Below are 22139 nucleotides of genomic sequence, written 5' to 3' on the forward strand. Positions count from 1 at the left end.
TAGATAAGAAAAAGTAGGGCCTAAACTCTAGAGTGTGATCTTTAACAATAGCTAGAACTTTCTCCAAGCATCATAACCACTAAAACCCTCGGTGGCGGTTATGATGCCAGGAGTACTATGGCCCAGTTATGGTGCAACAGTTAAACAGTTTGGTCCCTTACCTGGATCCCCACTGGGCTCCGATGCACCCTGGAGGTCCAATGATGCCCTTCCAGCTTCGGCAGAGCTGCAGAGGGCGGAAGCCACGGGGGTCCATGTTCATTGGTGGGGAGCAAATGACTGTCATTGAGTGCCATGAAAGTTGCCCAGTTTTGACATTAGAAAGCCTGGAACTCTAGTGCCGGGCTGATTACATCTCTATTGCTGCTGGAGGTGCAGTTACACCTCAGGTAGCAGAGGTTTTTTCTATCCAAAGCAACAAAATGCTGTACATAGAGATGCCAGCCACTATTACCACTTCATGTCACTGACATGGGCACAGTGCTTGGAGTGCCAAATCTAGGGTGAATGTCCATATCAAACGTGAAATAAAGCACACAGACTCCTTCAACAAAAGTGACGCAGATATGCAAACAATGATTTATTAAAAAATACAAAATGATGTGCATAAAATACCAATTGACAAAAGCCTCTTTGGAAATAATATGGGGATCAGACATACACTTTGTGAACATTCATGTAACAGAATTGTGTGATTGGACGCATGTTTGTAAGGATTATTAACACTGGCATATGTTGCAGATAGATGAGGACATCTGTTTAGTGGTGCTGCTCCTCAGTCTGACTATCTCTTAACATTGGTTTAATTGCCATTTAGGAAACCTTTAGTGGAAGGTATGAGGTTATGATAATACAGCTTTACCAAAAGTACACGGTGCTCAGATACTGCTGTAGAAATTAGGTTAGACACAGCTTTGTCTATTCAAGGGCAAAGAAAACCATTACTAGAATATATTCATCTTACAAACACACACCAGTGCCAATAACCCTTATTGTACAGTTTCTTTAAACCCGGCGATCACCCACTACAGCAATAAGGCACCAACAGAACATGTGGTCACAGGATCTTACCTATTCCTGTCTAACAAGGCACTTTCATAGAGTCACTTGATTGGATATTTTGAAAAACAGCATGGACAAGCTCATGGCCAACAAGTGGTAAAAAAAACAATCTAGGCTTTCACACATTTCTTCTTCCCGAACCTCAAGTATAGTAAATTCTTTCCCGATAAACATCAGTTTGGCAGCAAAACAAAAAGCAGGATCTTCAACATGACAATAAACATTTTTAGGACCAATTTGATTTGACATAATCAATTAAGCTAAAAAAAAATAAAAAAAATTCTGCCTGCTTGATAAAGCAAAATATACATAAAATAGGTCAGAAGGGTGCAATCAGTGTCAAAGGGACCAATCCATTTTTAGGATGATTATATCAGACTCATAACAGTCTCTTTTTAAAACCAACATTTTGCAGATAATTAAAAACTGTATTAAAAATACATTGGAAATATTTTATTACAGTTCAAATACAGATATTGTAACACACATGCAGATTATTCTTCTGGCAAGTTCTGAGCCAATGTAGTAGGAAGTTCATTTGTATAAAAGAATCGAGATGTCACCAATCTTTGATGTCAATTAACTTAAAGAAAATGTGAGAATATTTATTTTTAAAATAACCTATATAAAGTTCAATTACCGTATCTACAAAATGTTGTAAAAACAAACAAAATGGATCCACAAAAGGGGTTATTTGAAGTTGGCAATATCAAGAGCGTGTGTGCTGATGTGGGTCTTTTAGGGATTTCAGATAAATATTGACACATGTAGAACAAATATCTCTTACAAACTCACCCCAAAACAGGACACCTTATGGTAATATGGTGTTACCTCCCCATCATTACCAGTTAATGAACAGTAGTGGTAGGTGGAAGGAAGAGAGTATGACTCCTGCTTTCATTAACTCTTTTCGCTCTTCTTGTTTCTGCGTGTTGGGTCTCCTGTATGGCCAGAGGTCTTTGCAGATTCCCCCTGTCCACTGCTCCCCTTCTGTTTTTTCTTCTCAGTGTGAGACTTGTCATGACTTCGCTGTTTGGGATGCCCTGACTTGCGTCTCCCAGTTAGCAAATATTGGAAGAGGGAAATAGTGAAGACTGTCACAATGAGTGAATAGAGGAGTAAGGGTGCAGGAAAAGAATTAAGGAATTCTCTAATGAGCTTGAGTGTATAAGGAAGGGGAGCATCTAAGGACCGACGAAGAGGTGGCTTGTCCTGCAAGAAGGGATACATAAAGATTATGCACAGCTCTTAAGAGAAAGCCTTTAAACATCTTTTATTTCTTAGTATCAAATTCTGCATATCAGGGATGTTCTTGACATCGGTTTTATTTTTTTATTTTTTTTCTCTTTTTATTATTAATTTTTGATTTATTTTTTTACAGAAAAAAAGTATATAAAAACATTTTATACAGACATGTAGACAAAACAACAACAACATTCACCCCCCCCCCTCTCGAGAGCTCAACATATTTCCAATTTCTTTTACTTTTTTTTTTCAAATGGTAATCATATTACCTTTACATTTGTAGTAATTTTTTTTCCCAAGTTACCCATAGTCTCAAATTATCATCCAGGGCCCTGCAGTGGTCCTTCTCCATTTTGATTTGATAAATCAACTGACTTACTATCAATTTGATACTGAATACAGTGTTTCCCTTCCAGTTTCTTGCAATTATTATTTTACATGCTATTAAACATTGAATAATTAAAAATTGGTTTATTTTATTTAATTTTGGCCATTGATAGTGTAATAGCATTGTTTCTGGTTTTAGAGATATTTCAACACCGCAAAGCGTATGGATGACAAATTGAGCCCACTGCCATACCACAATCACTAGTCTACAAGACCACCACATATGAATGTAGTCGCCTTTTTCCTCTCTGCACCTCCAACAGTTTACGTCCTTATGTGTGTCAAATTTAGCTATTTTAGTTGGCGTCATATACCATTGATGTATTAACTTAAAGTGTGTTTCTGTCAGTATAAAGGAATGTACATTTTTATTAATTTTCTGTATAGTTGATAACCATTCATTTACTTCTACATTTATTTTTAGTTCCCTGTTCAGTTTTTTAATAGCATTAGGAAGGACTAAATCCTCCATTGAATCCAACATTCTTACACATCTCGAGAACATCTGCTTTGTTCTGTTCTGATGTATAATTGGTTTTAAAATATCATACAGCTTGCCGTCTTTTACTATCTCTACTTTCTCCAAAAAATGTTTAACTCTAAGGTAGGTGTATACTTCTTTGGTGGAAAACTTAAACTCTTCTATCAGTATTTTATAGGGTTTGATTTTTCCATCCTTAATCAGTTCTTTTATTGTATTTATTCCCTTTTCCTTCCACGTTTTTAAGGAAATATTCTCTATATTTGCTTCTATTGTGTCTATTCTTTGGAAATCAAATATTTTGTTGGTTATGTCCATTTTTTTCCTTATTTTTTGCCAAACTGGCATAATTTGGCCTAGGATATATGATCTAAAAAAATCACATTTTTTATTTTTCCAGATTATATTTTGGGAATCACTTAAGTGGCTAGATTCTAGTTCAGACCACCACCATATTTCCTCTTTATTTTGGGCTGAGTAGTTAAGACGTGCATTATGATCCCTGCTTCATAATATTTTCTTATGTTTGGATATCCCATACCTCCCTTCTTTAGTCCTTTTGATAATACTCCATTTTTAATTCTGGGTTTTTTCCCTTGCCATACAAAATTGGAGAAGGAAGTATTAATCATTGTCAGCCATTCATTTGGGATGCTCAAAGGGAGCATTCTAAAGATATAAATCCATTTTGGCAAGACATATGATTTCAGAATATTTATTCTCCCACCCCAAGATACCTCTATTTTCCTCCATTCTTTTAAATTTTTATTTGTTTCTTTTAGAAGGTCCATAAAGTTAATTTGCATAATATTTTTGAGATTTTTGCATATTTTAATACCTAAATATGGAAACGTTTTGGCTCTGGTAAAATTATAAGTTTTTTGATAAAAATCTATTTCTTGGCTTGACATATTGTTATATATAGCTATTGATTTTGTTTTATTTAATTTATAGTTTGATACTGAACTGTACATTTCAATTTCAGTCATTACATTTACTATTGATGTTGCAGGCTTATTTAAAAAAAGAATAGTATCGTCTGCGTAAAGAGAAATTTTCAATTCTTTCTGTCTTGCTGTAAATCCCTTAATGTTTTCATTATTTCTAATTCTATTGGCTAGAACCTCTAAAGTTATTATGAACAATAAGGGAGACAATGGGCAACCTTGTCTGGTTCCGTTGTTTAGTTTGAACCAATCTGCACATATGCTGGGGCCTATTGTTCTAGCCATTGGGTCTTTATATAGCGCGAGAATTGCATTAAGCAGCCATCCCTGAATGCCTATTTCTTCTAAAGAAAGCTTCATAAAGTCCCAGCTGACCCTGTCAAAGGCTTTTTCAGCATCTAGAGACAGGATCAGCATGGGACTTTTTTTACACTTTGATATGTCTAATGCATCTATCAGACGTCTAATGTTGTTATTTGACATTCTGTCAGGGACAAACCCTGTTTGGTCGGGATGGATTATTTGGTTAATTACTTCTTTTAATCTTTTAGCTAGAATAGAAGAGAATATCTTAACGTCTACATTAATCAATGATATTGGTCGATAACTCTGAACTTTTGTTGGGTCCTTGCCTGGTTTCAGTATAGGTAAAATATTTGCTTTAAGCATTTCTTCTGGAAAACTACCCTTTTTAGCTGCAGTATTGAAAGTATTTTTTAAATGGCCTGTTAATTGAGTTTTCATTACTTTGTAGAATTTGTTTCCAAATCCATCTGGGCCTGGCGTTTTATAGGTTTCTAATCTATCTATTGTTGTATTAATTTCTTCTTCCGTAATTTCTTTATTTAAATTTTTTACTTGTGTTTCTGTTATTTTATTCAATTTTGCTGATTTAATGTATTTTTTTATTTTTTCTGAAGAGGTGAATGTTGATTGACTATATAAATTTGCATAGTACTGATTAAATGCTTTCCCTATCTGATCTGGTAGAAGGGAGATAGTGTCATTTGTTATTATTTTATCAACCTTATTAGATATATATTTTTTTTTCAGCATATTCGACATAATTTTATCGGCTCTGTTGGCTTTATGATAGTATTTAATTTTAAGTTTATGCATATTTAATCTTATTTTTTCGTAAGTTTTTTCCTGAATCTCAGCTTTGATCTTATTTATTTTTAGCTGATTCTCCTTACTTGGGTTTACGTTGTTTATTTTATTTAAGTTATATAGATCAATATATAGATTTTGTGCACTTACTCCTTTTTTTTTTTGCTTTAGTTTATTAAGCATTATGCAATGTCCCCTTATTACTGCTTTAAATGTACACCATAGAGTGTCGTTCTCCACTTGTCCATTATTGTTTTCTTCAAAATAGCAGATGGTCATTTTGTTTATATGATCTTTATATTCCTTGTCATCTAGTATGGATTCGTCTAACCTCCAAGTTATGTTCTTACTACCTTTAAGTCTATTACTCTTTAGTTCTAGGCATACACTATTGTGGTCTGACCATATTACTGCTTTGTTTTCTATTTTATATGTTCTTTCTATCAGTTTTAAATCTCCGAAAACATAATCTATTCGAGAATATGAATCATGTGGCCAGGAATAAAATGTAAACTCTTTCTCTGTGGGGTTATTGAGCCTCCATATGTCGAATAGACCTTCTTTTTTCATCAGGTTGTTAAAATTCCTTGCATTTTTCAGTACTTGTTTCTCCCAAATATTATTTTTTTTTTCAGAAAACTTGTCTAATAAAGGGTCTTGTATACTATTAAAGTCTCCTGCGTATATCTTTAGTCCCACTGCTACTTTCTCAGCCTTGTGTAATACTTTTCTCAATAAGCTTATGGGGTTTTTATTGGGCAAATATACATTAATTAAAGTAAAAAGTTCGTCCTCTATTGTCGCTACTAAAATAATAAATCTCCCCTCTAAGTCTGTTTCCACATACTTTATGTTTATTTTTAAATCTTTTGAAAAGAGTATTGCTACTCCTCCTTTTTTTCCCTCCTCTCTAGATGAACAGACTTTTAGGGGAAAAGATCTACCATTCCATCTTTTTTCATCCTGTTTACGCCAGTGTGTTTCTTGTATCATAGCAATGTGGACCTGTTCCTTTTTTAGGTATTCTTGAAAAGCTTGTCTTTTTTGGGGGATATTTAAACCTTGAATATTTAACGTAATTATTTTAACCATTTTCTAAAAAAGTTTTTTCTTTAGTTATTCTAATGAGCTCTCGTAACCAATACAAAAATTTGACATTACAGTACATAACTGAAATACCTACAAGTATCTTCATAACTTGGAGTGTATTTCCATTCATTCCAAAGACTCTAAAAAGAGTCAAAAAACACTTTACTGAGTGGATCTTAGTATCCACTATTAACCTTATCCAGGTTTCAGCAGGGGAGGCTGTTTCCCGAGCTTGGAGGAACTGTAGAGCTTTCCTTTTTCTACCTTCCTCTATCTTCCCTTCTCACACTCATTTGTTTTTGCTCTGCTCTCCTCCCTCTCTTCAAAACGAGAGATAGAGGTAGGAGGCCGAGAGAGGGGAAGAGACAAGCGAGAGAGAGAGAGAGAGGAGAAGAAGAAAAGGAAAAAAAAAAAAAAAAAAAAAAAAAGGCTCTGGTGATTATCTTACTATTATCTTTCTGGATTGTTTCCTTTTTTCTATTCTTTTATTTACTATTGATCTATATGATCTTATCTCTCTATTTCTTTGATCGTTATTGGGAGCTCTGAGGAAAAATTGAGGGTTCATTAATCAACACTTTGTATTTCTATTGTTCTTTTCGTTCCCTTCTTCCTCCCTCCCCTATATACACGTTAGTTCCCTTTTCTCCCATTACTTTCTTTCATTTTGCCACCCTATGTAATGTTTCAAAAACTTTTTCCCTTTTTCTTCTCTTTCCTTTTTCTTTTAATTTATACTAATCACTTGTGAATTTTGAAGTGCCTCCTTAATTTTATTTCTATCTAATTGATTAAGTGCATGTTGTTATTCCTGAATATATAATTTTCTCCTCATAAACTGTGAAATTTCAAACATTATTTCGTGTGCCTTTTCTTATCTAAAACTTAATTTGGTGAAGGAAAAAAAAAAAAAAAAAAAAAAAATAAAAAAAAAAATACATAAATATATATATTATTTACCTTTTGAACTGTGAGTTCATTAATCAACCTTTCTATATCACTTTTTTTCTTTTCTATTTCCCCCACCCTCTCTTCTCCTATACATACTATCTTCATTTATTTCTTACACCTTGTGATTTAACTTTATACTTTTTAAAGTTGTATTGATCTATTGTGATTTTATAGTGGCTCATTAAATTCGTATTTTTCAACAATTTTCAATGTGCAGATTCTGTTTCTAAGTGTATCATTTTTTCCTCATATAGTTAATATATCTTACTTAGTGTCGTATACATATACATACTTATGCATTTACTAACTTAAATCTTATATCTTAATTCTTATAGAAGAAAAAAAAAAAAAAAAAAAAAAAAAAAAAACTTTAGATTTAAAGATTTCTTCTCTGATTTGATTTCTCCTTCTTCAAGTACAAACTGTTCTTTGTATTTTTATCATAAGTGTTTTAGCGTCCTTTAAAGTCTCTAGGTTTCTCTAAAGCAAGTAATGTTACTTCTTTTAATCTCCAGTAGCCTTCTTCCTTCTTCCCTCTCACCTCCTCCCCTCTCCCTCCCCCCCTTCTTCCTCTTTACTTTTTTCCTTTTCTCTCTCTTTTTTTCTCTCTTTTTTAAAGTCATCTCTCTTTCTTTTTTATCCATTCTTCAATCTGAGATGGATTCGCAAATATCTCAGTTATTCCTTCTGTGATAATTTTTATTTTGCTGGGGTAGATCCACGAGTATTTGATGTTTGAATTTCTTAATGAGCTTGTAGCCGACATGAATTTCTTTCTTTGTTGTCTAGTATAAAAAGATAAATCCTGAAATATCTTTATATCACCAAACTGTTCTGTGTTAATCTGTTTTTTTCGAAATGCATATATTATTGCTTCCTTAAAGTGGAAGGACTGAAAGTTAATTATTATGTCTCTCGGTGATTGTTGAGGGGCTGTTCTAGGTTTGTTTATACGATGATATCTCTCCATTTTAGTATTTAGGGTCACCAGATCTAAGTTGAGTGTTACCCAAAGGGTATTCAGGTACTCCGGTATTTTCTCTTGTGTAACAGCCTCTGAGACATTTCTTAGTCTCAGATTATTTCTTCTTGAGCGGTCTTCTAAGTCACCTAGTTTTTCTTCTATTTGTCTCACTTGCTTATTCAGCTGGACATTTTGTTCTTTAATTACTTTGCTTTCATATTCTAAAGATGTGATTTTATCTTCACTTTGCTTTAATTGTTCCAATATTTGCCCAAATTGTCTTTTTGTCTCGGCTGTGTTTTTATTGAATTCAGCTGTTATTGCTACCAATTGCTCTTCTAAGCACTGTTTTAAAAAATCTGCTGTAATGTAGATTTCTGTTTGACTAGATGGACTTTGAATTGACTCTTCACTTTTTGATGTATACATAATTGAGTTATCTAGATTTTTTTCTTCGTTTGATTTTTGTCCTGGTGAAAAAAAGTATGAAGGGTTTTTTTTTTTTTCTATTTGTAGATCGTGTTTTGCTGCTTTTTTTATGGCAGCTTTTCCTGAAGATTTAGTTGCCATTATCTCTCTTTACTTATTTCTTTTTCCTCCCCTTTATTTTATTTTTTTTTATTTTTTATTTTTTTTTCTTCGCCTTTCAATGAGGCTTTTCAAGTGGGGGTTTTATTGGGGACTTATTGGAGGCTTTCAGTTAGATTTTCAGATTTTCAGGTTAGGGATTTTCAAAATCTTTCTTTCCCCCCGCCTTCAAAATTCCAGCTTTTTCAGTAGCTTTTTCGGATTATAAAACTCTTTTTTTTTTTTCCTTCTTTCTTCCAATACTTCCAATACTCTCCCTTTAAATAAAGGTTGTTCTTTTCCTCGAATCTCTTAGTCTTAGACCTCTTAGTTTGGGCATATAATTCTGATTAGTTAAATTACTCCTATAGTTTGATATTTTTTTTATTTTCCTCTTCTCTCTCTACTTCCTTTTATTGTATCCTCCTTTTTTTTCCCCTGTTCAGTCCTCTCACTGCTTCTTGCGTTTTTTTTTCTTGATTATCTCATAGTATTTAAGTTAAATTGAACTCAAATTGTAAAAAAAAAAAAAAATTCTTGTCAACTCCACCTTCTCTTTACTTTATCTTTCCTTTCTTAGTCTTCTCTCGTCTCTACCCCAGTGCAAAAAAAAAAAAAAAACAATGTAAGAGGAAAGTACTTAGCTTATCTTCATAAAAGCCGGTTGTTTACTCTTACATTTTTTTTTCCTTGGCGTCCTTTGATTCTGGTGGCGTCTCGGAGCTTCTTGGACGTCTGTATATGCTCACTGATTGGATCCGTGTATGCTCCCGCGTTTCCAACGATCCCCAACAATCACCTGTAGTCACCCGGCTCAACGGTCAGATCTCTCTGTACTGTGTCAGCACTCCTGCTCCTGCGCTAGACCCGACCTGACTTCACGCAGCCCCTTCAACCGGTTCAGGAGATCGACTTGCTTCCTCTGTTACAGGGTGCTCCAGAAAGCCGCCGCTCATCCTCCATTACGGGTTCAGCCTCCCCGCCTTAGAGTGCGTGCGTATCTCCGCCCTACGTCATCACGCAATCCCCCCGTGACATCGGTTTTATTTTCCTCTGCTAGAAGTATGGAGGCTAGCTCACAATCTGCACTAATTTTGCTCTTCGCCTTTAAACAAATTGGTTGAAATGCTATGCCACCCACTTTGTAAATTGTGGTCAAGTTAGATGGTCCAGTTCAGCACCCTAAGGCAGGTAGTCTATCATTTGCCTACAATAGCCTTAAAGGATGCATCTTTTAACCCGTTGATGACAATTATATTGATCAAGCATAGCAATATGGAACAGTTTTTTTTTTTCTTCCAATTATGTCACAAGGATAGGCAACCTTTGGCACTCCACATGTTGTGCACTACATCTCCCATAATACTATTACAGCGATAATGCTGGCAAAGCATCAAGGGAGTTGTAGTTTACAACATCTAGAGTAGAAAGCTTTCTATCCTTAAACTAGGAACGAATTGCTTTTATATGATTTTGGTTGCTTGATGTAAGATGTTTTTGGAGATTCGTTAATGGGATGATGGTAAGATTTAGACCATAAGCATAAAAATACTATATATAGTTTGATAGATATGTCCAAAACAGTCATTGTGAAACTTTCATTTATGTCAATCTTTATTGAGTTATTGCAAGGTAATACATAGTAAAGGTATCAGCGTGGTTTGGAGTACTGTACACTCACAAGAAAAATTGCCACATTTTTTACAATAAGTAAGCATAATAACACAGGCGAGGGTTAAAGAATAATTAAAGATTACTCAAATGGTGCTTTTCATGAGCAAAATTTTGCAAATTAATCATGCTGATGGTTAAACGACACAGATTTTTTTTAGTAAGTAGAGTCAAGTTAGGTAACTTGCATTAACAGAATAAGTCTGGTAGGTAAACGTGTCTAAGTTACTGAGGATACGCTACAGAGACGGTAAGCAAGACACGATTGAAACTGGTGGATAATGTTAGGTTACATGCGAGGCTGACATAATATTCTAATCAGGAGAGCTACTGTGATTCTTTATAGCAATTAGCACGGCCCTCTAGGGTACAAACATGCAGCAAATGAAAGAAACAATAATATAACAGAAATCCCTGTAAACAAAATCCTAGCTCGTCTGAGCGCTTACTAACATCAAATTCCCTATCTCTCAAGGGTTACACTATAACAAAAACAATACAGGTTTCACCAACCTAGTGTCTTGTCAACTCTCTGCACTCCAGTGTTCAGTCAACCTGTTGCTTCAAGCCCTCCAAGGGAGAAACAAAAATCTCACTTTACCTGCCTAGCAGGGAGGGGTTTATTCCCACTGCTGCAGCTGAGCAGTGGGTTGGAGACAGTCCAAAACCCTGGCCTGGACCTTATTTCTGTCAATTGTGTAAAAACTGAGGAGTGGAGCTCTGGCCCACCCTACTCTCCGAATTCTCCGTGGGCCCATATCTAAACATTTAGAGAGAGAGAGAGAGAGAGAGAGAGAGAGAGATACAGACACACACACACACACACACACTCACTCTCTCTCCCTGGGGTTAAATGTCATATGCCTCTCTGAACAATGTAATGGAAATATAAACTCCCTCACAAACCACACCATTTACCTTATCACACCATGTTAGATAAACGTGTCTATTCCACTGAAAATATGTTGCAAGGACGATAGGCAAGGCACTATTGAAACTGGTAAGTCTTAAACGTTAGGTTACATGCTAGATAAAAAATTTATAGTGTGATGGATAGAAATAAATGTATGTAAAATGACCATTTGTTATATGCACCTGTGCTCATGCCTTAATCAAAATGGCCGCTAGAGCACCCCCTCCTATCGAACAAAACACTTGTGTAACAAGATGGCGTCTCCATCCGGAGCTACCCCTAAGATGATGATGACATCAACACCCTGGAGGAAGTACATCAAGATTAAACACTATCGCAAGCGATATCTCGGGATGTCGTGGTGTGCGGTGGCACCTTCCAAGTGGGTGGGATAGGCATCCGGGTGTTCCCCCTCCAGGCCCTCAGCCCAGGAAAGCAGCAGCGGGCTTTAGACTGTGTAAGACGTGGCTTCTCCCTCTATGGCATCCCACTCTTGTGAGGTGTCAGCGGTTTCCGTATGTTGCCCGCCACGAGGTGTTGCTGGTCAGGAAGTGAGTAACTCTGCTTTACCTGCAGGTTTCAGTCTGTTTTGCTTAGCAGCTTCTGCCAGAATCTGTTGAATAGGTTGTCCAGGTGCTGTTCGAATGTTTTGTGCCGCCTGCTTGCCTCAGCAGCCGCCATCTTGGTCTCGGTAGCACGACCGTGTGTGCATCTTGGGCTGACAAGCATTGAGAGTCCGTTGCTATTACTTGCCGGGATTACCCCCCGCCCCCAACGGCTGGGGAGGGGGACGGGGTTTCTTGCTTCGTCAGCTTGTGCTGGCAGGACGGGGAGCAGGGAGATCGTCCGTTTCTCCTGTACTCGCCTCTGTAGGCCGCAGTTTCCCTGTCAGGGGTAGCTTGACCGTCGGGGGCCCTGAAGCCTCCCTGAACGGGTGCACAACGAATGCCAGCTATCCCCCCTAGCTTAGTGGCGATTGAGCCTGAGATAAGTGTAAGGATTTCTGCTTTTTAGGGAGTTTAGCTTGGAGTGCTCGTTTCATGTGGCCATAAAGCTCGGCAGTCAGGTCCCGCCCACCGCAACTTTCATTTAAATGTACATGGACTCAAAAATAATAGGTCTACCTGCAGTTGTACATACATACATGCCCACACAAAATCCTCAAACACTGCAATGCGCGTTTAAAAGACAGGAACAACATATTAACTAATTTTGCAACAGATCTGTGGAGAATTGGCTGCACAACACTATAAATGGTGACCTGGTGAAATAGACCCAAGTGAAATATCGGCCTAGTAAAGTTTGAGAAATTTAATGCACACGTTACGGATTTGGAATACCCAAAACAGCAAAAGAATATATGCTTGGCGAAAGTTGCTGTACACAGGGAACATGCATTAATAAATATCGTTTTTTTTTTTTTTTTTACATTTTCCTATCTTTATATTTTAGGAAATATATCCTCCTGATTTGTCTCTCCCTTCCATCCAGCAAATAAGTATTCCATGGCGCTTTACAATATTATAAAAGGGGAACATTTAACAATAAATGAGACAATTACAAAATGTTACAAGAACAATAGGTAGAGGAGGGCTCTGTTTAATCACGCTTACATGTTAAGTCTACCTACAGGAGCATGAGGTAGACCCGGACAGCGTCTCCCAACTTGGGTAAAGCTTCAAATCAGCATAGCTTGGCATGGTTGTTCAGCTGTGGGATTTAAGACCCTATTTAAAAGGGCTATGTGCAGTGCTCAATTTAAGTGCTGCATACAGCTCATCTGTCCGTTTGACACCCTTTAAGAAAAGCATGTCAAACTCGCAGCCCGCAATGAATATATTTGTGGCCCGTGAGCTTGCCATGATTACTAAGGCAGAGTAGGCATCTGCTCTCCTTACATTCCAGGTGCCTACTCTGCTCAAATTTACCCGGTACCGGCTGGAGGAGAGGTCCCTGGCGGCAGCGAGGGAGCTCAGTCTTTCTGCTCCTCACTGCTCCCTCTGTAGTGATGCTGGGTACCGGATTGCACACATTCTTTCATGAGGGAGCTTGTGCACCATTTTGTATCATGCAGAAATGACTAGCTTCATTAATGAAACCAATGAATGAGTCAATTTGTGCATAGTAAGTCTTCTAACACTTTAAGAAAATAACCCATATGCAGCTGTGAGGGAAAAAAGGATAAGTAGATTTCAGACATGTTTTTGTGGTTGCTCACTGTAGATGTTGCAATCTTGGGAAGATCTGTCAAGACATATTACTATCAACAAAGCTAGGATACTGCACAAATATAAAGTGGAAGCCAAAAAGTCAGCTGTATCAGGCAGTGGCATATAAACAAGTAGAAGACATATAATTCACAGACATTTATGCAAAAAAGAAAAATGGTGTCAAAACAGACAGAACAAACACACCTTTAGTCCAAGCTCTGTTAATAAGGACTCCAGTGTGGGATCTCCTAAGCTCACAGTAGGGAAGAATTCTTCCACATGACGCCGGCGCCACCAGTTTTTGGACAATGGTCTGCAAAACATATACAAATTTGAGCATGAGAGGCGATGCAGCAGAAGCAGATCTACAAAATAGGACTTTAAGATATATCTTTACTAGGTAGACCGTACAGACAGAAACAATGAAACAGCAACTGGGTTTGTAGATAGCTGGTGCAGCGAAAACAAAAATATAGCTACAGCATCTACAAATGATGCCTGATATTTCTAAATGTTAGAACTTAATTAATGTGTTCACTGCAATAAGATTTTAGATATGTCTCACTCTATCAGGAAATTTAAAATGGAAAACATAGACAAGGTAGGTCATTAACCTGCTTTCAAAATCCATCTAAGCAGGAGAAAGAAAAAAAATATATAATAAAAGGAGTTTCTCAAGGCAAGAATTCTGTCTAAAGATGTTATGAATTTAGGCTTTGTTATAATAGATTATATAATAATCTAATGAATATTCAAATTATGAACATATCATACAAGGAAAGAGCATAGACAGTTTCTCACCCGGTTTCATCAGCCTCTGTGAACCAGTACTTGTACAGTTGGGCTCTGATGTAAATAGGGGGGTGTGCGTGGAAGGGATACAGGGATTCATCATTCTGCACCAGGTGAATAACTGAGGATAAAAATTGAATGTTTATTAGAAATATATATATATACACATACATACACACACACTAAAAAAACAAACAAAAAACATTACAAATTAACAAATTAGTACACTCTTTGTCCATTTCTGAGTTTGATCAACATGGTGTGTCAAAACTGGAAATAATAGAAAGTAAAAAGGGGAAAGAGAGTACATTAAATTATATTAGGCCTGTAATGGATGTCAAATAGCCAAAACCTGCATACAGAAAACCCCATTAGCAATGTGTGAGGTGTTGATGCGTTTATTATTATTATTGGTATTTATATAGCACCAACCAATTCCATGGCGCTTTACAATATTATAAAAGGGGAACATTTAACAATAAATGAGACAATTACAAAATGTTACAAGAACAATAGGTAGAGGAGGGCTCTGTTTAATCAAGCTTACACCTCAAGTCTACCTACAGGAGCATGACGTAGACCCGGACAGGGTCTCCAACTTGGGTAAAGCTTTAAATCAGCACAGCTTGGCATGGTTGTTCAGTTGTGGGATTTAAGACCCCATTTAAAAGGGCTATGTGCAGTGGTCAATTTAAGTGCTGCATACAGCTCATCTGTCCGTTTGATACCCATTAAGACAAGCATATCAAACTTGCGGCCCGTGAGCTTGCCATGATTACGAAGGCAGAGAGTGTGCGGGCGCCCGTCCGCCAGCGAGTGTGCGGGCGCCCGTCCGCCAGCGAGTGTGCGGGCGCCCGTCCGCCAGCGAGTGTGCGGGCGCCCGTCCGCCAGCGAGTGTGCGGGCGCCCGTCCGCCAGCGAGTGTGCGGGCGCCCGTCCGCCAGCGAGTGTGCGGGCGCCCGTCCGCCAGCGAGTGTGCGGGCGCCCGTCCGCCAGCGAGTGTGCGGGCGCCCGTCCGCCAGCGAGTGTGCGGGCGCCCGTCCGCCAGCGAGTGTGCGGGCGCCCGTCCGCCAGCGAGTGTGCGGGCGCCCGTCCGCCAGCGAGTGTGCGGGCGCCCGTCCGCCAGCGAGTGTGCGGGCGCCCGTCCGCCAGCGAGTGTGCGGGCGCCCGTCCGCCAGCGAGTGTGCGGGCGCCCGTCCGCCAGCGAGTGTGCGGGCGCCCGTCCGCCAGCGAGTGTGCGGGCGCCCGTCCGCCAGCGAGTGTGCGGGCGCCCGTCCGCCAGCGAGTGTGCGGGCGCCCGTCCGCCAGCGAGTGTGCGGGCGCCCGTCCGCCAGCGAGTGTGCGGGCGCCCGTCCGCCAGCGAGTGTGCGGGCGCCCGTCCGCCAGCGAGTGTGCGGGCGCCCGTCCGCCAGCGAGTGTGCGGGCGCCCGTCCGCCAGCGAGTGTGCGGGCGCCCGTCCGCCAGCGAGTGTGCGGGCGCCCGTCCGCCAGCGAGTGTGCGGGCGCCCGTCCGCCAGCGAGTGTGCGGGCGCCCGTCCGTCCGAGCGTGCGTCTGTCAGTCAGTCAGAGAATGTGTGTGTGTGTCTGCCAGTGAGAGTGTGTGTCTGCCAGTGAGAGTGTGTGTCTGCCAGTGAGAGTGTGTGTCTGCCAGTGAGAGTGTGTGTCTGCCAATGAGAGTGTGTGTCTGCCAGTGAGTGTGTGTGTCTGCCAGTGAGAGTGTGTGTCTGCCAGTGAGAGTGTGTGTCTGCCAGTGAGAGTGTGTGTCTGCCAGTGAGAGTGTGTGTCTGCCAGTGAGAGTGTGTGTCTGCCAGTGAGAGTGTGTGTCTGCCAGTGAGAGTGTGTGTCTGCCAGTGAGAGTGTGTGTCTGCCAGTGAGAGTGTGTGTCTGCCAGTGAGAGTGTGTGTCTGCCAGTGAGAGTGTGTGTCTGCCAGTGAGAGTGTGTGTCTGCCAGTGAGAGTGTGTGTCTGCCAGTGAGAGTGTGTGTCTGCCAGTGAGAGTGTGTGTCTGCCAGTGAGAGTGTGTGTCTGCCAGTGAGAGTGTGTGTCTGCCAGTGAGAGTGTGTGTCTGCCAGTGAGAGTGTGTGTCTGCCAGTGAGAGTGTGTGTCTGCCAGTGAGAGTGTGTGTCTGCCAGTGAGAGTGTGTGTCTGCCAGTGAGAGTGTGTGTCTGCCAGTGAGAGTGTGTGTCTGCCAGTGAGAGTGTGTGTCTGCCAGTGAGAGTGTGTGTCTGCCAGTGAGAGTGTGTGTCTGCCAGTGAGAGTGTGTGTCTGCCAGTGAGAGTGTGTGTCTGCCAGTGAGAGTGTGTGTCTGCCAGTGAGAGTGTGTGTCTGCCAGTGAGAGTGTGTGTCTGCCAGTGAGAGTGTGTGTCTGCCAGTGAGAGTGTGTGTCTGCCAGTGAGAGTGTGTGTCTGCCAGTGAGAGTGTGTGTCTGCCAGTGAGAGTGTGTGTCTGCCAGTGAGAGTGTGTGTCTGCCAGTGAGCGTGTGTCTGCCAGTGAGCGTGTGTGTCTGCCAGTGAGCGTGTGTGTCTGCCAGTGAGCGTGTGTGTCTGCCAGTGAGAGTGTGTGTCTGCCAGTGAGAGTGTGTGTCTGCCAGTGAGAGTGTGTGTCTGCCAGTGAGAGTGTGTGTCTGCCAGTGAGAGTGTGTGTCTGCCAGTGAGAGTGTGTGTCTGCCAGTGAGAGTGTGTGTCTGCCAGTGAGAGTGTGTGTCTGCCAGTGAGAGTGTGTGTCTGCCAGTGAGAGTGTGTGTCTGCCAGTGAGAGTGTGTGTCTGCCAGTGAGAGTGTGTGTCTGCCAGTGAGAGTGTGTGTCTGCCAGTGAGAGTGTGTGTCTGCCAGTGAGAGTGTGTGTCTGCCAGTGAGAGTGTGTGTCTGCCAGTGAGAGTGTGTGTCTGCCAGTGAGAGTGTGTGTCTGCCAGTGAGAGTGTGTGTCTGCCAGTGAGAGTGTGTGTCTGCCAGTGAGAGTGTGTGTCTGCCAGTGAGAGTGTGTGTCTGCCAGTGAGAGTGTGTGTCTGCCAGTGAGAGTGTGTGTCTGCCAGTGAGAGTGTGTGTCTGCCAGTGAGAGTGTGTGTCTGCCAGTGAGAGTGTGTGTCTGCCGGTATGTGTTGGTCAGTGTTCCGATGGCCGCGGCTGGAAAGTGGAGGACCTGGAGGTGCACGGAGGCAATGCCACGTCACAGTCCGACGTGATGTCAACATTCTCTACCTTTACAAGTTTTCAAGCAGTAGCGGGAGGATCCGCTTTGGCACAGAGTGTGGACGGCGCCATTGGGGGTATACCAGAGGCTGGACTCCAGAGTCGCATACTGGCAGCGGCAATGTGAGTGGAGTCTGCTTGTTGGCTAATATTGTTTTTTTTTTGTCCAATACAAGGGCCGGGGTGGGGAGGGGAGAGGGGGGGACTAGGATTTAGTACAGGGGGGGGGGGGGAGGACTGGGATTTATTGCAGGGGGGGGGGGGGACTGGGATTTATTACAGAGGGGGATGCTAAAAAAAATTTATACTGTACTTTTCAAAACAAAGTTTCTATGAAAATGTAAGTTTTTTTTTTTTGCGCAGTCCACATAAACTTAAAACTTGTTTATGTGGCCTGTGCTAGCCTTTGAGTTGGACATGCTTGCTTTAAGACAACTCAAAATGGATCACATAACTCTTGTTGCACTGAATTTAGTTTCTGCCCCACTTACCATCTTTGTTGCCCTGTAAGAGGCGGTAGACAAAGCTCGTAAACCAGGAGCTCTGTGAGTGATGTCCAAGAGATGCAAACCACATCTGCCAGTCCAAGCGAGGCTGGTGGGGTGTAACCACAGGGGGAGCCACACTGATGTTTCCTGGCTTATACATGAACTCAATCTCCTGATAAGAGAATAGTGATTATTATTATGTTATTTTTTATATAGCGCCAACAAATTCCGCAGTGCTTTACAATGGGTGGACGAACAGACATGTAGTTGTAACCAGACAAGTTGGACGCACAGGAACAGCGTGTAAAATTATTGCAAATGGTGAGCTATTAGATATTCTGGTTTAATTGTCTAGAAACAGGATTAAAGGGGCCAATGCCCATTTATTTCATTAAAAAAAAAATAATAATAATAATAAATATATATATATATAGGCTAACATTTCTTGCCTCTGACTTGGCAGGGGCACCATAGATTAATTGCTTACATTGCCTTAACAAAGATATCCAAGTTTAAATTCTATTAGCAAAACGGATTAGTTTTAATTCATACAAAATACTGTGGACAGAAACTATAGTAACTGTTTTTCAACATCTAGCTTATAAGGAAATGTGATTCTCTAGCAATGCGATGAAGCTCAGAATCACAATTATCATCTGCACATGAACTCTCTAATATAATTGACTGTACAGCAATTAATTCAATGTGTCATGGACAGAAGACTCATCCCCTCTAGGATTGCATTTTTGCTACAAAATAGCAGATGGCTCAGTGTTTGGGTAACAAAAAAATGGGGAACAAAGACTTATATCAAGTTGACAGGGAAATAGTGGGAAATCATAAGGTGGATGATTATGTAGTAATCAACATTAAATAATAATAATTGAATAAATAAAAATGGGAGGAAGGTTGTGCCACTGTGCAATGTTTAGAAAAATCTACACTTCGCAAGTAATATCATTATAAATACCACCATATGCACATATGGACATATACATTGTAATAACTGACCCTTCTAGATGCAGAATAGGTAATAAAATCAAATGTTTCCGTCCCCTGTTGTCTTAATTCCTTTCTCAATTTTCAGATCTTTCATTCTCATGGTTTATATATAGCAGCATGCTAAATAAAGTAAGCTGAAACATCTCTCAGCAAAAGTGTAATGGCATTTTTGTGATATTACAATTTGCACAGGATAATGCCCTCCTCCCATGAATCTCATACAGTACAGCAGTGTATAGGCTCACAAACCATTGAAACGTCTACAAATGCACACAATGGTCTATCTGCACCATGTTATTTGTTTTTTGTTATGTGAATTCTAAAAGATATCAATACCGTCCATGTCTCTCGATCATAGCTTCCTTCCACCACAACCTCTGGTCTCCCTCCAACGCCGGTCATTCTTCGAAACAAACCATATGAGTTTGCCAACTGATAACGATCCACGGTCTTAAACACTTGCCGCACAGATGGCCAGAGCTGACTACTTGATTCATACTCAACATAAGTGTAGGGTACCTGCGGAAGAAAACATTGCTAAATGAGGCAGAATAATGTACAAGGCGAGTACTACAGTTTTTGTTTGTATTGGAACAAGCTTAATGGCAGGAAAAACAGTGGACCAAATGAAAGAAAAATAGAGGGGGTTTGAAAGGGCAATAAACAAGTTAATGGTAGCGTGAGCTCACTCACCAGACTGACTGTGAACATAGCAACTGCAGCACATGAAAAGATTGACCACTGTATCAATGAAGAGAGTTTCCAAAAGAAACCACGAACAGATGTACTCCTATGGGAAATAAAAAAAACAAAAAACTGAGTGAAGGCGTATTTAATATACATACAAACCGTGCACATGACTTGTGGGTAAATGTAAGGCAGCTGTCACTCTCCCTCCTCTCCAATTTATGCATGTTGATCTACCAGTGCCCCTTTGGAACCTCATTGAGATTAAAATGTCTCGATGTCACTAGCGTCCCTTTAAATGAAATTTGTAAAAGTAGTGTTGACTTTTCCTTATGTATAAACTGTAGGTTGACAAATGACAAATGGTGGAGTTTTTTTTTGTTTTGTTTTTACATATACTTCATTTAAAAAAAAAAAAAAAATTATATATATATATATATATATATATATATATATATATATATATATATATATATATATACACACATTTCCTTTCTTTCCTTTCAAAACTTTATGAAAGGATTGTAATATTAAAAAATAGTTTTCAGGTGACAATTTTCCTTTAATATTTATCTCCTTCTGTCATAAACTTCTGACAATATTGCATAATCATTTCTTCCAGCTCTAAGTAAGCCACTGCAGGTCCTCTCCAGAAAAAGCAGAGATTTCCAATGGCCACCATCTTGGAAATGCTAAGATAGTGGTGCTGTGAATGTAGATTCAATGGGACAGGCCCAGCCACAAAAAGGTGAGCAGCACTAGTCCCAGAATCACTATATATCTTGGGGGGGAAATATGGGAGAGCCACAGGCTGGGAGGGGGGTTGAGTATAAAGACATGACTGCTTTAAAATGTCATAATATTCAGAAAACTCTACATGGTACTGTTTATGGTGGAGTTTTCCTTAACCCCTTCAGGAAAAAGTTTGTTTTGTACATTGAGGACAAGAGCAATGTTTTCATTTAATGGTAATCTCCCTCTTACTCAAGCACGTGTTCTCCATCTAAACAACTGGGGCAGTTAAAGGCTCTCCTCATATGAGGTTCACGGTCCCATGGTCTGCTGTTTATTTTGCTCTCACCATACATAGGTTAATATGGCACTCAAAGTAGTCTCCTTAAATTTTATGGTCCTTAACTCCCCTAAAAAATATTACTTAATGCTGCAGCACACTCTTGGATCCTGCGGTCAACAGGAGCTCCATGCCGGGGAGCCGGCGATCTAATGGGCTAGGGGAACAATATAAGCTCCTTAACCCCTTAAGGACACATGACATGTGTGACATGTCACGATTCCCTTTTATTCCAGAAGTTTGGTCCTTAAGGGGTTAAAGGGACACTCCAAGCACCCAGACAATTCTGCTCAATGGAGTGGTCTGGAGCAAACTCCTATCACCCTTAACCGTGCAAGTGTAATTATTGCAGTTTTTATAAAGTGCAATAATTACCTTGCAGGGTTGAGTCCACCTCTAGTAGCGGTCTATCAGACAGCCACTAGAGGGCCTTCTGGGCTCTTAAATGACTTTTTGGTCGCTTAAACGACGCTGGACATCCTCAGGCTATGCATGAGGACCTCCAGTGTCGCCAGAATCCCCATAGGAAAGCATTGAGCATTAGGTCGCCCCCGCTGGGGGATGTCAGCGGCGGAGTAGCATGGGCGGGGCCTGACCCAGAGCTGAGGAACATCGGGGCTGGATTCAGGTGTCTGAAGGGGTTCTAACCCCTTCAGCAACATGGGATGGGGGGCAAAAGGGAGGGAGGCACTGTAGGATTCTCTAGTGCCAGGAAAATGGGTTTGTTTTCCTGGCACTGGAGAGTCCCTTTAACAGATTTAGAAAACAAAATAGGTTACTGGATATATATAATATATTATTGGTACAACATAGAAACAAGCTGGATTATTGCTTTGACTTTGCCTAGTGGAGATAAACTGAAAAATAAAAATAAATAAACGATAAATGCCTTGCAAAGATTTTTCACTGAGCTGCTATGAGAAATCTGTGATTTGACAGTCACGGATAGTCTGAGCGAGGTTAGAAGATGAGGACTTGAAGAGGCAAGAGATCTGCAGTTTGGCAAGATGTTTTTAGATATATCCCAATGTAAAAATACATAATTAGATGCATGTATGAACTAAAAGAAAAGAACAATGAGGGGTGTGGAAAAGAAGTATATGCTTAAATATTATCCACCTCAGAAAGACTACTAGAACCTAAATATTTGCTAAATATATTCCGAAAGTAAAATAAAATGTATCTTTTATTAGTATAGATAAAAACTAAATATATACAGACAAAAAAAATGATGTACATACAGAACCAATAACAATGTAAAAAATCTCCTTGATGTTGCTACAATGTGATTTACACTGCCTGTATAACAGAATAGTA

General features: G+C 40.0%; 1 protein-coding gene across 1 annotated transcript in view; it reads right to left on the bottom strand.

The window, feature by feature from the left end:
* Positions 1 to 551: 551 nt before the first annotated feature.
* The window catches only part of LMF2 (lipase maturation factor 2), a 36124-nt gene continuing 14536 nt past the window's right edge, over positions 552 to 22139 (bottom strand). The window contains exons 9-14 of the mRNA XM_063448369.1: positions 19757 to 19853; positions 19400 to 19582; positions 18065 to 18233; positions 14399 to 14510; positions 13802 to 13910; positions 552 to 2274 (exon numbers count right to left, since the gene is read on the bottom strand). Of these exons, the coding sequence (XP_063304439.1) occupies positions 1963 to 2274; positions 13802 to 13910; positions 14399 to 14510; positions 18065 to 18233; positions 19400 to 19582; positions 19757 to 19853 (982 nt within the window). The 3' untranslated portion in view covers positions 552 to 1962. The remainder of the gene's footprint in view (positions 2275 to 13801; positions 13911 to 14398; positions 14511 to 18064; positions 18234 to 19399; positions 19583 to 19756; positions 19854 to 22139) is intronic.

This window comes from Pelobates fuscus, chromosome 3 (assembly GCF_036172605.1).
Source record: "Pelobates fuscus isolate aPelFus1 chromosome 3, aPelFus1.pri, whole genome shotgun sequence".
Classification (NCBI taxonomy): Eukaryota; Metazoa; Chordata; class Amphibia; order Anura; family Pelobatidae; genus Pelobates; species Pelobates fuscus.